At 42.9% G+C, this 13,801-nt stretch overlaps 3 protein-coding genes across 4 annotated transcripts; 2 read left to right on the top strand and 1 right to left on the bottom strand.

Annotated features, from left to right (window-relative positions):
* Positions 1-5,177: 5,177 nt before the first annotated feature.
* Positions 5,178-9,758, top strand: LOC108605252 (ubiquitin carboxyl-terminal hydrolase 45). 2 transcript variants are annotated; one of them, XM_017994871.1, is made up of 4 exons: positions 5,178-5,345; positions 5,944-6,371; positions 6,438-8,103; positions 8,174-9,758. In XM_017994871.1, the coding sequence occupies exons 2-4, from the start codon at positions 6,003-6,005 to the stop codon at positions 9,289-9,291; spliced, it is 3,153 nt and encodes a 1,050-aa protein (XP_017850360.1). In that variant the 5' UTR covers positions 5,178-5,345; positions 5,944-6,002; the 3' UTR covers positions 9,292-9,758. The 2 variants fall into 2 exon arrangements, with proteins under 2 accessions (XP_017850360.1, XP_017850359.1); XM_017994870.1 differs by having other exon boundaries at positions 5,938-6,371.
* A 794-nt stretch (positions 9,759-10,552) lies between these two features.
* LOC108605278 (zinc finger protein 317) lies at positions 10,553-11,768 on the bottom strand. Its single transcript, XM_017994924.1, has one exon. It carries the CDS (start codon positions 11,732-11,734, stop codon positions 10,613-10,615), a length of 1,122 nt encoding a protein of 373 aa, XP_017850413.1. The 5' UTR covers positions 11,735-11,768; the 3' UTR covers positions 10,553-10,612.
* A 510-nt stretch (positions 11,769-12,278) lies between these two features.
* Positions 12,279-13,797, top strand: LOC108605281 (pyrimidine-specific ribonucleoside hydrolase RihA). Its single transcript, XM_017994929.1, has 3 exons — positions 12,279-12,602; positions 12,749-13,204; positions 13,266-13,797. The coding sequence occupies exons 1-3, from the start codon at positions 12,414-12,416 to the stop codon at positions 13,632-13,634; spliced, it is 1,014 nt and encodes a 337-aa protein (XP_017850418.1). The 5' UTR covers positions 12,279-12,413; the 3' UTR covers positions 13,635-13,797.
* The last annotated feature ends 4 nt before the right edge of the window (positions 13,798-13,801 follow it).

The following is a 13,801-nucleotide window of genomic DNA, read 5'->3' as shown; positions in this document are numbered from 1 at the left end:
GCCAGGCTGCACTGTAGATCGTGCATTTCGTTATAACATTCATTCGCTACGCCTGCTAACTGTTCATAATCCCTTTTGCTTAGCTCTTAAATCACTAATATACATACAAACACACACACACTCAAATATGCATATGCTCTTAAATCAAACGCTTTGCCGCCGCCGACAACAACAACAACACAAGGCGCTTGCATTTACAGGTTGAGATACACACACACACTCTGCTCCTCTCTCCACACATGACGACAACGACATTTCAATCTGAAGTGACTCTTTGCATCTTTTATTTTTTATAAATACTTTATTTTTTTCTAGTTGTAGTATTTGCTTTTGGGTCAGTTGCTTTGGACAGTTAAAGTCTTGATTTTGTTTGTGCAAGTATTTGCGCTTTTCCAATTGGCATTTGGCATGGACTGACTTTTGATGTTGATATTGATGTTGACAATTCCATGGCTGATGGCACTCCATCTGTGGTTAAGTCGGCTTCGTTTGCTCTTTAGTTGCGCTCACTCATGCGCTCTCTCTATCACACGCTGTCATTTGCTATCTCTATCTTTGGCTACTTTTTGCGCACAGTTTGTGTCTTTGCTGCTGCTGCTGCTGCAGTTGTAGTTGTGTTGTTGTTGTTGTTGTGGCTATTAACTAGTTTTCTGGTCGGCTGAGTTCAAAAGCGCTTATTAATCTCTTGTACTTGTGTTTTTAGTGCTTTTAAATACGTTTTGAGTACTTTATTTTGGTTTGCTTGATGTTTTACCGACGCTTGGCCACAAGTCACGAAGTCGATCAAACAAGGCTCACTACTCACTTCGCTCTCTTACACTCGCACTCTCTTTGCCCGAAACTGTCCTGCATCGACAGTTGTTGTACATTTGGTTACCTTGTCCCCCCCTTTTAAACTGGCGCCCGCTTGCAATTTAATATGTTTAACTACCACTACGCCTCTTTGACTCCAACAACAGACGGACGGACAGACAGACAGACAAACAAACAGCGCAAACATTGCTGAAGCCATAGAATTAATACGATAATTACAATGCAAGAATCATTTCAAACAGCGCGCAGCATTTGCTTTTGCTTTTCCCTTTGCACTTGTGTAGTTGTAGCAAACTCAAATGCGTAAGAGAGTAAGCAGCGTCGGCTAAGCGTGTGAATTACTGCGGCTCAGTCAAAGGCAGCAGACGACAACGACAAAAGTAAAGCTTACACACACATACACATGCACAAGCAAATGTATGTATGTATGCTAGTTTGCTGTTTGCTGTACTTGGACTTGACGGCTTCTAAAGTTACTCACTTAACATTGTAGGCAGTTGGATTAGAATCGCGTACGCGTATGCAAAGAGCATTAAAAGAGAACTACAGTTAACTTCAGGTATGTATGTATGTATGTATGTATGTATGTATATACATATGTCTACGTGCATATTTCGTATTGTTTTTCTTGTTGGAATGTAATACTTTGTATTATGTTAAAGCAGTAAGCTAAAAAAATATTTAAAATTAAATAAATAGTAATAAAATATAAATAACAGTTTATTCAGATGTGAAGACAAACAGAAAAATAGAGCTGCATACATAATATTATGCATGTATATCTGCCACGCCTATTGCTGTCGCTTGCTAACAAAGCGAAACTAAAAGACCCTTTACATATTTTTTGTACAGAGTCTAAAAACTGTATACCTTGCATCCAAAGCAAACTCTTGAAGCGTTTCGGTTTGTCGGCAAAAGATCAAAGTTAATGCTGGGGTGCTAATAAAGTTGCCAAGGGCCGAAGGGCGTGCATTTGAAGAAGCTATATTATTATTATTATTATACTTGTTTTTCTACTACGACGACGACGACGACGACGACGACGACTACTGCCTGACTTTGGGACTAGGCAACGCCATGTGTAGGTGCTAATTTAGCAATATCCGCTAATACATATGTATATATACTATATATATATATATATATATGTATGTATGTGTATTTGTTTATGCATACGCAACTGCCAAGAGGCGTCAGCATCATATTGGCATTTGGCTAAGAAATAAACTTGCGATAAGCAAGTTAAATGTCAAAAATTATCTACAATACATGCGCCGGCATTGAACGCATTAAGAGAGCTGGAAACCCAGAAAGGACGTGAACGTGACTGAGTTTAGGGTTAGTGGTCTTGTGGTTTTGCTGCCAAAGCAGATCTACATTCACAAGCGGGAGAACAAGAGGGAGAGGGAGTGGCAGTGGGAGAGACACATCAGTATGATGAGCGCTATGCGTTTCTTCCTTCCTTCCATCCATCCATCCATCCAACCATTCATCCATCGCCCCTCCTGCTACTTCATCTCATACCGAACGCTCCCTTAAAGCATTCTCAGCCCAAAGTGCAAATGTGTGTAGGCAAAAGTAAAAAATAAAATAAAATGCTGAATATGTTGCGAGCAGCAAAAAGAAAAGCATGACTAGCAGATACTCAGTAAATAAATTTATTTTACTATTTTTACATATTTGAAATTTATATATAAATTTATTATACAAATTTAAATAATATGAAAACTTCTTATTGCTATTAATAATTTATACATTTTATGTTTTATTATATTTTTACATATTTGAAATTTGTTTTTAAATAATATCATGCTAATATTTTTGCTTATATAAATTTCAATAATATGAAAACTTCTCTAGTAAATTATTTTTAGATTTTATGTGCTTTAAAATAAATTCATAAAATTATTATATTTTTACAAATTTGAAATTTGCTTTTAAGCAATTTCATGCTCATATTTTAATAATATGAAAACTTCTTAAGCATAAATAAAGCTTACAAAATTATTTAAAGATTTTATGTGCTTAAAATAAATTCATTAAATTAAAAAAAAATAAATAATCACATCATTTAAGCAGTAAACAAACTAGCCTAACAAACTTTTTTGTCTACAGGGTATAAAAAGTAAACCACAATTTCCAACTCGCAGAGCTGGTCGAGGGAGTCGCCTTACCTCGAGATGCCAAAGTGCATCAGGCACTAAAATGCAGAAAATTGAAACTGGCTTTTAATGAAACGAAATGAAAGCGCCGCCAAGCTGCCAAGTCTTGATGCCCAACCGCTGCTGCTGCTGCTGGGGCAAGCGGTTGGGCTGGGGGCAGACAGACAAAGAGTCAATTAATTAGTAGATGGAGGCAACGATTATCGCTATATTAACATTGCACTGAGCTGTAGTTTGTAGTGGTTGCAAGTTGGCCAAGACGCTGACTGTAGCCAACATTTACAAAAGATAACGCACATGTGTGTGTGTGGCAAGCTGTCGGTACGGCTCAAGCGGAGTGTTCATTAAATGATAACGCCACAGCCGCCGCCGCCAAGCTGCAATTGTTGTTGTTGTTGTTGTTGTTGATAAGACGCAGGTTGAGCCTTTGAGCTTATGCCGGCAGCGCTTAGGCTGCAATTGATTGCAGTTGCAACTTGCAACTTGCAACATAGAACGAATTGTGCAACTCACAAAAACTTTTCCAAGAAACGCTGCCTCACACACATTTGTTGTGTGGCCATAAAAATATGAAGAACAACGAACGACACACAGAAGCTGCAAGTCGGCTTACACGCAATCCTCGAGCTCGAGGCGCCACAGCATGCAGCACCAAAATTTATTGCGCAATTAAGCCTGAGAACAAGAGCTGCAAGATCAGCAGCAGCAGCACCAGCAGCAAGTTGCACATACAGCTTATGCTACAAAAGTTTATAATTAAATGTTAAATGAAGAGCTAAGTTTAATTGTTATATGCTGCATTTTGATAATTCAATTGCAAAATATAAAATATTTAAATTTATAAAGTTGCAACTGCCAGAAAAAAAAAAAACTAAAGCTAAAGCAAAAAGCAGTAGAATCGGTAACTTTGCATGCACATAATGAAGCTGAAGAACGAAGAACGAACAGCAGCAGCAGCAGCAGTGGCCGTCGCATCGTCGTCCAGGAATCGATTTACGTCTTCTGCGAAATATTCATTACAGCAAATTTGTACCGGGAAGAGATCAGAGAGAAGAGGAGCAGCAGCAGTCAGTGGGGCTCTTACTTGGGCTCTCTGCATGACTGTGTGTCCAATGCGAAGCCAAGCTACATTTTCTTAACATTTTTTATGCGAAATTATCTTTGATGTTATTATGCATTATGAGACTTTAATGTGCACAGTTCCTGTATCTGCTGGCATTTAATTTGAATTATGTGCTCTCTTCAAAGCAGCAGCAGCAGCATCATCATCATCAAAAGCGAATGCTTTGATTTGCAATCAATAATAAGTGACATCAAATACAATTAGTGGTTACTGCTAAGCGTAAAATTAGAAAGAAATTGCTTCGGTAATAGTTATTTGTATTTGCAGCACGTATACGCATTTCTTTTATATTTTTTACGTTCATAATTATATTTATTTAGTTTTTAAACTTAAGCTGCCATACCTCAGTCTGTTGGCTACGCCCATTGCTCATAATGATGATGATAATGACGACTCAATTCAAGCAAATTGCACAGACGCAGGACTGGTCCTACCAGATCCTACCGTTGTGCTGCTAACTTGTCTCTTCAACTTCAAAAACTTACAGAGCATCTTATAGTCGCATCAACGCTTTTATTGCTTTTTTCTTATATGACTTTTCATTATTCTTTGCGGCCGTATGAAATATAGCCCTGAGGGGCGGTACAATTTTGATGCATTTACAATGTTAAGGGTGTTGGTAATTATAGGGAGTTTATGTCTGCAAGTTTCCTTTATGATGGCGTTATTATTATTCAGTGCTTTTTCCTTTTTTGCGCCGTTGTTGCTGAATTAAGTTGTTTGGACTTTAAAGCTTAGCAATATGCATGATGCGGCTTCATTCTTGCATAAATATGCATTTTATTTTATTAAACAATGCTTGCAAGTGCTACCAGAATGAAATTTAAATTTGAAATATACACGCGCCCTAACCGATAGAGTAAACAATGCTTGCGAGGGCTTCAAAAATATTACATAAATGAAAGTGCGTAATTTAAATTTGAAATATACGCGCACTCTATCGATAACTTTAAGCAATGCTCACGTGCACAGTTGCTCAGCTTAACATGAGCATAACATTCTGGCTCACTTTAACAGCATGCACTGTAGTTATCGATAACGGAATGTGACCAGCATTGTAGCTTGAGTGTGCGGATAGTTAATTCCAATTGGATTATAAAATTTACATACAGTCAACTATAGTCCAAATGTGCTCACGTTTTTTTTAAGTTTTTGATTAATTTGTTTAACTGTAGTGGAGAGAACAGTGCTTACAGCAATACATACGCTAATGCACAATATATGTATTTAGCAAAGTTAACCTCAAGGTAATTGCAACAAAAGTAATGAGTGTGCAAAAACACTGCAACAAAAAAGAGCGCAAAATACTACAAATTGCCAAATGCAGACTTCAGCTTAAATGCGTGTGTGCGTAACGTAAGTGTGTGTGTTTTTGTTTGTTTCTAAAGCAAAAGCAACATAATTACGCTTAACATAAAGCTGCTGTTGTTGTTGTTAAGGCGTTCATAAACACAACAATGCAGCTGCTTTGTTGTTGTTTGCTGCCCAATATGGCAGCACATGAACTTAAACTTAACCTCAAAGACACACACACACTGCGTTGTTGTTGTTGTTGTTGTTATTGCTGTTGCTGAACTCGCAACATTTTTGGTAACAAAAACAAAGCAAAGAAGAAGAAGCAGCAGCAGCAACAACAAAGCGAACTGCGTTTGTAAATTCTTTGTATGTATTGTGTGCTAGTATGTGCGTAAATTTGTTTACTTTGTTGTTACAAAATTGACAAAGCTGTCAAAAAAAGTCTTTATCGCAATAAACAGCTAATCAGTTTAAAATATATATGTATAAAGTGAATAATAAATTTACATATATATTTAACTTGTAAAATAAAAAACAAAACAGTTACAGCCTGAAAGAGCGTGCAAGCGAGACAAAGAGAAAGCGAGGCGACTAAACTGAACAAACGTATGAGCGTGGCGGCCATGGTGAAGAAGCGTCAAGGAGACGCATATGAGACTGCTGGCGGCGGCAGCTCCACAGACTCTGGCGAGGAGCAGCAGCTGACCAATGGCCATGGACACGCCAGCGGCAACAATTGCTGTCAGCATATAAAAAAGTCTGTGGACACGGCGCGCCTGCGACGTCAATTGAAGACTACGGGCCTGCTCTATGACTGCCCGCAATGCCAGAAGCTAAACGTGCAGCAGCCCATAGCAGCGGGTGAGGCAACAACGACGGGCGAGTGTGAAATTGATAATGCGCTCTGGCTGTGTCTCAAGTGTGGCACACAGCTGTGCGGACGCAGCTGCAACAAGCACGCACTGCAGCATCATGAGGTAAGTGCCAGTGACTTCATCAGCATCAGCAAAGCATCGCTAACTGTATTTTGCACGCTTTTCTAGACTCCACACTCGGACTTGCATGCGTTGGCATTGAATACGCGCAGCTTTAAGATCTGGTGCTATGCCTGCGATGCTGAGATTAGCCCCAATTCGCGCAAGAATCTATTGGAATGCGTTGAGCTTGTCAAGCGCTTGGCCCAAAAGCCACCCACAGCAGCGGCCATAGCACAGGTGGACACGCGGCCGCAAGCCATTGCCGACATAGAGCAGAAGCTGAAGAACACCATCGAGCAACTCGGCGCCATGATGCCGAGCGCATTGCCAGCTGTTATTCCGCTGCCGCCACCACCACCACATGCAACATCGCCATCGCCATCGACAATGACTGCCAGCAATGTGCCTGGCATGGCTAAACGCATTAGCGGCACTGCGGCTGGCGCAGCCACTACGTCCATAGCCAGTGCTATTAACAATGCCAGCTCGGAGCTGGAGCGTTTGCCACGCGTGCGTGGCCTAACCAATCTGGGCAACACTTGTTTCTTCAATGCCGTCATGCAGTGCTTGGCTCAGACACCATTTTTGCTCGAAGTGCTCAAGGAACTCGCCGAGCCCGGCGAGCAATTTGTGCTGCCCGGTGGCACATTTAATTTCAAAGACAAGGGCGACATCGAGCTGCCCATGATCAAGGGCACGCTTTCATCGTGGGGTAATCTTACCTCATCATTGGCACAGGCCTTGGAGGAGCTGCAGTCCGGTGGCGGCGTCTTTACGCCCAGCAAGCTCTTCGACAGGCTCTGCAGCAAGTGTCCACAATTTACGGGCGGTGATCAGCATGATTCGCATGAGCTGCTGCGTCAAATGCTGGAGAGTGTGCGCTCCGAGGATCTCAAGCGTTATCAGCGTGTCATTTTGCAAAACTTGGGCTACAAGGATCAGGATATTAACAGCGTGTCGGAGGAGCTGCGTCAAAAGTGCAAAATCTATGGCAACCAAGCGGCCGATCGCATTTTACGTCCCGAGCAAGTGTTTCGCGGCTTCTTGGTATCCACATTGACTTGCCAGGATTGCTATAACATCTCATCGCGGCATGAATATTTCCTAGACATGTCGCTGCCTGTGGCCGTGGAGAAGCCGCAGCCGCCGCAGCGCAGTGGACATAGGGGCAGTCCCGATCAATCGCCGCGTGATCAGTCTGAGCTAGCGGCGTCCTCATCAACGCCATTCTATTTGCACCATCCAGACGCTGCTACAGCCACGGCCGAGCCGTCGCCCACCAAATCCCAGCTGAAGAAGGAGAAGCAACGCACGCGCAAATGCAAACGCGCCGCTCGCCATCAGCGCACCAAACAGGAACAGCAACTGAAGCTTGGTCTGGATGAAACGGAAACGGGCAGCAGCAATGCAGGACACAATGGCGGCGGCGGCGGTGATGGTGATGGCGAAGGCGATGCTGAAGTTGCAAATGGGGGTGGCATCACCACATCTGATTTGCTGCCAGGCAAGCGAGCTTGGGGTGAGGGACAACGTGCGGATACCATGTCGCTCAGCGCCACCACCTCCGAGCATTCGGATGCCGATGTGGAGGATAATCTTACGGAAGATGGCACTACCAAATGCAAAGGCAAATTCTATACGGACAGCAATGGCAATGCGCAGCCGCTGGGCGAGAAGCGTGATGATGTGCCCGAGCATTTGGACAAGGATTCCCTGGAGGAGGATGAGAATGGTGAGTGAGCGACTGAGCAGATCAGATCTGATAAAAACTTTAATTGATAATTCTCCATCCACCACCACAGACTCTGGCATAGCGACCAGCCCCGCGCCCACAGCAAGCAGCACAAGCAACAACAACAGCAGCAGCAACAGCAATGTAAATGGCAATGGCACACGCTCGGAGTCGAGCACTACGGTCGGCAGCTTGGTGAGCCCTGGACTCAGCGAAAAGGGCGCCTCGCTTATACGCCAGCTGTCGATTGGAGCCATCGAGCAGGCGGCGGCGCAGGAGACAGCGGCAGCAGCAGCTAAACCTGCGCCGCAGCGACGCGTGCGCACCCAAAGCTATTCGGATTGGAGCACCACCATAGCGCCACGTTATCAGTGCGAGGTGGGCGAGTGCTCGGTGCCATCGTGTCTGAATAACTTTACCGCCGTGGAGCTAATGACGGGACAGAACAAGGTCGGTTGCGAGAGCTGCACACGGCGCATCAATGGACCCGATCCGCAGGCCAAGTCGGTGAATACGAATGCCACCAAACAGCTGCTGGTGTCCAGCCCGCCAGCGGTGCTGATATTGCATTTGAAGCGTTTCCAAATCTGGCCACGCTGCACGTTCCGCAAGCTGACGCGGCAGGTGAGCTATCCCAATCTGTTGGACATTGCCGCCTTTTGCGGTTCCAAGGTGAAGAATCTGCCCAACATTGATCGCAAGCAAAAGAAGCTGCTCTATGCGCTTTATGGTGTGGTGGAGCACTCGGGTGGTCTCTATGGCGGCCACTATACGGCGTACGTGAAGGTGCGCGCCAAGCTGACACCGGATGATAAGCGTTGGAAGTTCTTGCCGCATGGCAGCAAAGCCGAATTGGATCAGGATGATGAGCAGCTCAAGAAGCTGGAAGAGCTGCTGGCCAAGGAGAAGGCACGCGAGCTGCGCATGGATGCCATGGATGATAGCGATGATTTGACCAATTCCAGCAGCAATGCTTCCACCTCAGATGAGGGCTCAGTTGGTTCGCCCGCCACCGGAGACGATGAAGCTGCGCAGTCATCCACGGCAACGGCCAACGACGAAGCCTCCAACGTGCAGGCACCACCAGGTAAATGGTATTACGTCTCGGATTCGCGTGTCCAGGAGGTTAGTGAGGAAACAGCGCTTAAGGCTCAAGCCTATCTGCTCTTCTACGAGCGCATCTACTAAATCAAAAACACAGAAAGAAAAACCAATTAACAGCCGATTATCGATAAAGAAGAGTGCAGCAGCTCAAGCTCAACGAAGTTTTCCGGCGGCTTCCAAACAGAGTTCCATTAGCCTAGCATATTAATTTCCAACACACAACACAAAGAAACAAGTTTCATTTTGTAATTGACATTTCAAGTGTTTTTAATTTGTGCTTCCTCTTTCATAATCAATTATGCATTTGAACTTAATGATAATGGACTGAAATTACACTAACAAAAAAAAAGACGAAGAATCAAACAAACAAACAGCACGTCGATATTTAGTTATCGATGTCTTGCTCAGCTCCGATGCCCATGCCCGATGCTAAGCTGATAATGACACATTGACTTTTAATGGATTATTAAATTTTTGCTTGTTTATATTGTATTTAAATAAAAGCAAACAATGTAAGTGCTCTTGTGTTAGCATACAATTTTAAACTAATAGTTAATTTTAATTATTTATTAACTATTATTAGCAAACTGAGCGAGTTTAAGGTTTTTGCTCGTTAGGTTTCTTTTTTGATTAGATTTTAAGTTAGTTGCATTTTGTTTTATTTTTTTTTTATTAGTCTATGGTCCAAAGCAAATATACAACATTGCCTCAAGCATGTCAAAAACGTTACTTAACAAGAATAGCCGGAAACAGAAAAATCGGAATAAGGATTCCAAACCCAATTTTTGTAGTTTGTAAGACAGCATAGAAAGTTTGAGTTTGAGAGCGATATAGAAAGAGAGAGAGAGAGAGAGAGATAGAGAGAATTAGCTGCATTGCTATTATTAATAAACGTGTTACTTGTCCTATAAAGTGCGTGTTCAATGAAAACGATTTAAACAAATCAAACAAGCAATTGCTCGCTTCTGCCAATAAACTTAATTATAAATGTAACATAATGGACATAACTACATATTTACTATACAAACAAACATATAAAACAAAAATATCTCTATGTATACAATATAGATATACATGCATTCAAATATAAATATACCGTGTATGCATTAAATAATAGTTCTACAATTATATTATTATCATATACATGTGTGTGTATTTGTTTACAATTCAATTTTAAATTGCTAAAACTGAAAACAAGATAAAGATAATGTATATTTCAATCATTCGGTTCGTGGAAGTTGCAACGAGATTTATACATATATATAAATATACAAATAAAATTTGAAACAAAGAAAGGTCTTTCAATTTTCCAATAATATTTTAATATAGTTTATGTAGCTATCATTCTTAACTTTAATACATTTACATACGCGTCTATATAAAAAATTGTTAAGTCTTTTGTGTGTTAGCTAATATTAAGCAGCGTGTTTTCAAACTTTTCCAAATCATTTTCCGTCTGCTCCTCTGTATCATCATGTTGCAGCTTTATATGCCGATTGAGATCGATGCTGCGAAAGTATTGAGCATGGCATATATTGCAAATATAACTGCAGTGACCACGCTCGGAGCACATGTGAGCAGTCAGATGAACCTTCTGGCCAAAGGCCTTGCCGCACTGGGGGCACAAATGCCGCCGTTCCAGATGCTGACTGTCCATATGCTTGCGTAGATGATCGGAGGTAGTGAACTCTGCCTGACAGAGTTTACAGGCATGGGCACGCAGCAGGACATGCTGGCGCTGCAGGTGAGCCCGCACGGATTCGCGATTCTTGTGCGTTTTGCCGCAGAAGATGCAGTCGAGCGGATTACGCTGATGTGTCACTTCAATATGCCTAATCAAACCCAAGCTGCCTGTAAAGCCGTTCGCACAAATGGGACAGACATAGCCGCTGGGCTTGGGCAAGGGATCAGCAATGCAGGACATTTTTTCCAAATCCATGGGCCAGCCAAAAGTTAAGTCATCATCCCAATCACCAATGGGCAGCAGATCATCAATGTTCTCCTCCAGCATTTCCAAGTCCTCTGTTTCATCAAAACTGCTGGTGCGATCATCGCCGATTAGCTGATGTACGTGCTCGGCATGTGCCACCAACTGATCCAGCGAACTAAATGCCTTGGCATCGCTCCAATTGTGTGCACACATGGCGCAGTAGAATAACGACTGTGTGCCGTGCCAGGTCACCACATGCTTGTGCAGATATATCGATGACTTGTAGCGCCTGCCCGCCGTGCCGCACTGCAGGCACATAAACATGCGATCCGTATGCTTGCGTTGCATGTGCCGCTGCAGCGGCTGCTCACTGCCGTACAGCGTCAGGCAGTAACGGCAGATGTGCAGGTTTGTCAAGCGTGCATCGCATAGCTTCTGGTGTGTCTTGCATTTCAGGTAGCGTGGAAAAGCCACCAGGCAATGATGACAATAGTAGTGGCGCGCAGCTCGTTGCCTTGTCGCTGTGCTATCAGCAAGCTCGGATTTGTTATCACTCCTAACTGTCGCCGGCTTGGGCAATATGAACTTGGGCTCCATGGCTAAGCGTATGCATATATAATGTGCGGCTTATGTTTCATTTACTTTGCAAAAATTGCATTTTTTATTGTTTTGTTGTAGTATGTTAATTTACAGCTGGCTTGTGCTTGTATGTTAATATACATGCGCGTATAACAGCTGTTCGCTAGTTATCGAAAAAGTTATCGAAGCAATAGGCGCGAATATGAATTTTGAATACTAGCTAAAAATATCATAGTTTATATAAATATTTGCCAAGTGACAAATTATGGCTGAAAATATCCTACGCTTATAAGCTCATATATAGAATAAGATTAGCTTAACTGGCTAATCAAGTTTTTCTTAGAATATTTAAATGAGGCTAATTCATATATATGTAGATTTAGTTTGACCTTAGTATTACATTAAATTCCATTGCTTTAAAAGGCATGCCGCCCGCCTAATAAGCACACACACACACAATTTGTACATACATATGCCATACATATGTGTCGCTTGCAAAAGTGATTTTGAAATTCGTTTAGTTTACAGTGAGTGGTTGCTTATCCATATCAGAAACGATTATCAGTCGACGGCGACATTTGTCAGAGTTCAGTCGCAGGCACGCGAGTCGTCGTCAACCAGAGCAACGATTAACCGTTAGACATAGACACACACACACATACGCACAAATAGAGATTCTATATACTAGCTATACGAAATGAAACTCGCAATACTCGACTGTGACGGTGGTAGCGACGATGCTTGGGCCTTGCTCCTACTCCTACGCGCCGAGCAATGTGGTCAGGTGCGTCTGCTGGCCGTGACAACCACAGGTTGTGGCAACACGACGCGGGAGCATGCGGCGCGCAACATGAGGCGTATACTCAATGCCTGTAAGAGAAGTGATGTAGGTGTAAATGCATATTCAATTATATAGCGAGCGCAACAGTGTTTTGCTAAAGAGAGAGAGAGAGCGAAATGACGTGAGAGCGAGAGAGAGTAATGTACATATGTAATGCCTTTCCCTTCCTTTATTATGATTGGTTTTATTAGGTACCGATTTATCTGGGCGCTGTCGAACCTCTCATAGGTTTTGTTGATGCAGACAAGAAATTTTTCCATGGCATCGATGGCTTCGGCGACTGTCTGAATCCTGGCGAATACTCTCCTGCTGAGCCGGTGGACAGCTTTGTGCAGCATGAACATGCCGTGACCATCATACATAATCTCTGCATGAAGTACTCCAAGCAGATAACTATAGTAGCCGTGGGACCAATGACAAATCTAGCATTGGGCTATACCATGTATGGTCCGGAGTTTGGTAAACATATCAAGGATATTTACATGATGGGCGGCAACTATCAGGGCGTGGGCAATTCTTCACGTGCCGCTGAATTTAACTTCCACTCGGATCCAGAAGCTGCGTATGCTGTGCTGCTAAAAACCCACTGCCCCATAACCATACTACCATGGGAGCCCTGCACCAGCGAGCGCTTCAACATACCCACTGTAAGCTAGACCTATGTGGGCGTCTATATGTCTATATTTTGATGGACTTGTCACTTTTTAGGGCTGGCGTCTAACGGACTTTGCTGAGACGGAAGCTGCTCAGCAACATCTCGCCATCAATATGCTCACAAAGGTGGAGAGCGCACAGTGGTTGCCAGCTGGGTTTGAGACCTGGAATCCCTGTGACGCTTTGGCTGTGGCTGCCTGGCTATGGCCTAAAAGATTTATAAAGCAACAGAGCTTGTGGCATGCCACAGTCGATCTAACGGGCACACATACACGTGGCCAAATGGTGTTGGATCATTTACGTGAGCGTGAAAAGTTTCCGGAGAATGTGCATATCATTGAGCTGGTGGATGATAAATTCTTCAAAGAGATTGTCGAGTGGGTCGCCAATTGGCGCGACGACACTTTTCTATTAGACGCATAATAAAACCCATTTAAGACATTTTCGTAAATTATACCCTATACACTACACTTTTATAACATAATCATTTTATAATGGGTATGATGAAAGATTAAACTTTCGCTGTTTATGTTAGCCTTGAATCAGCAAGTGCAAGATAAAAAGCCCTATTTGGCTGCTAACTGGTTCAG

Source organism: Drosophila busckii, chromosome X, assembly GCF_011750605.1.
Source record: "Drosophila busckii strain San Diego stock center, stock number 13000-0081.31 chromosome X, ASM1175060v1, whole genome shotgun sequence".
Classification (NCBI taxonomy): domain Eukaryota; kingdom Metazoa; phylum Arthropoda; class Insecta; order Diptera; family Drosophilidae; genus Drosophila; species Drosophila busckii.
This window is presented reverse-complemented; position numbering and strand designations above follow the sequence as displayed.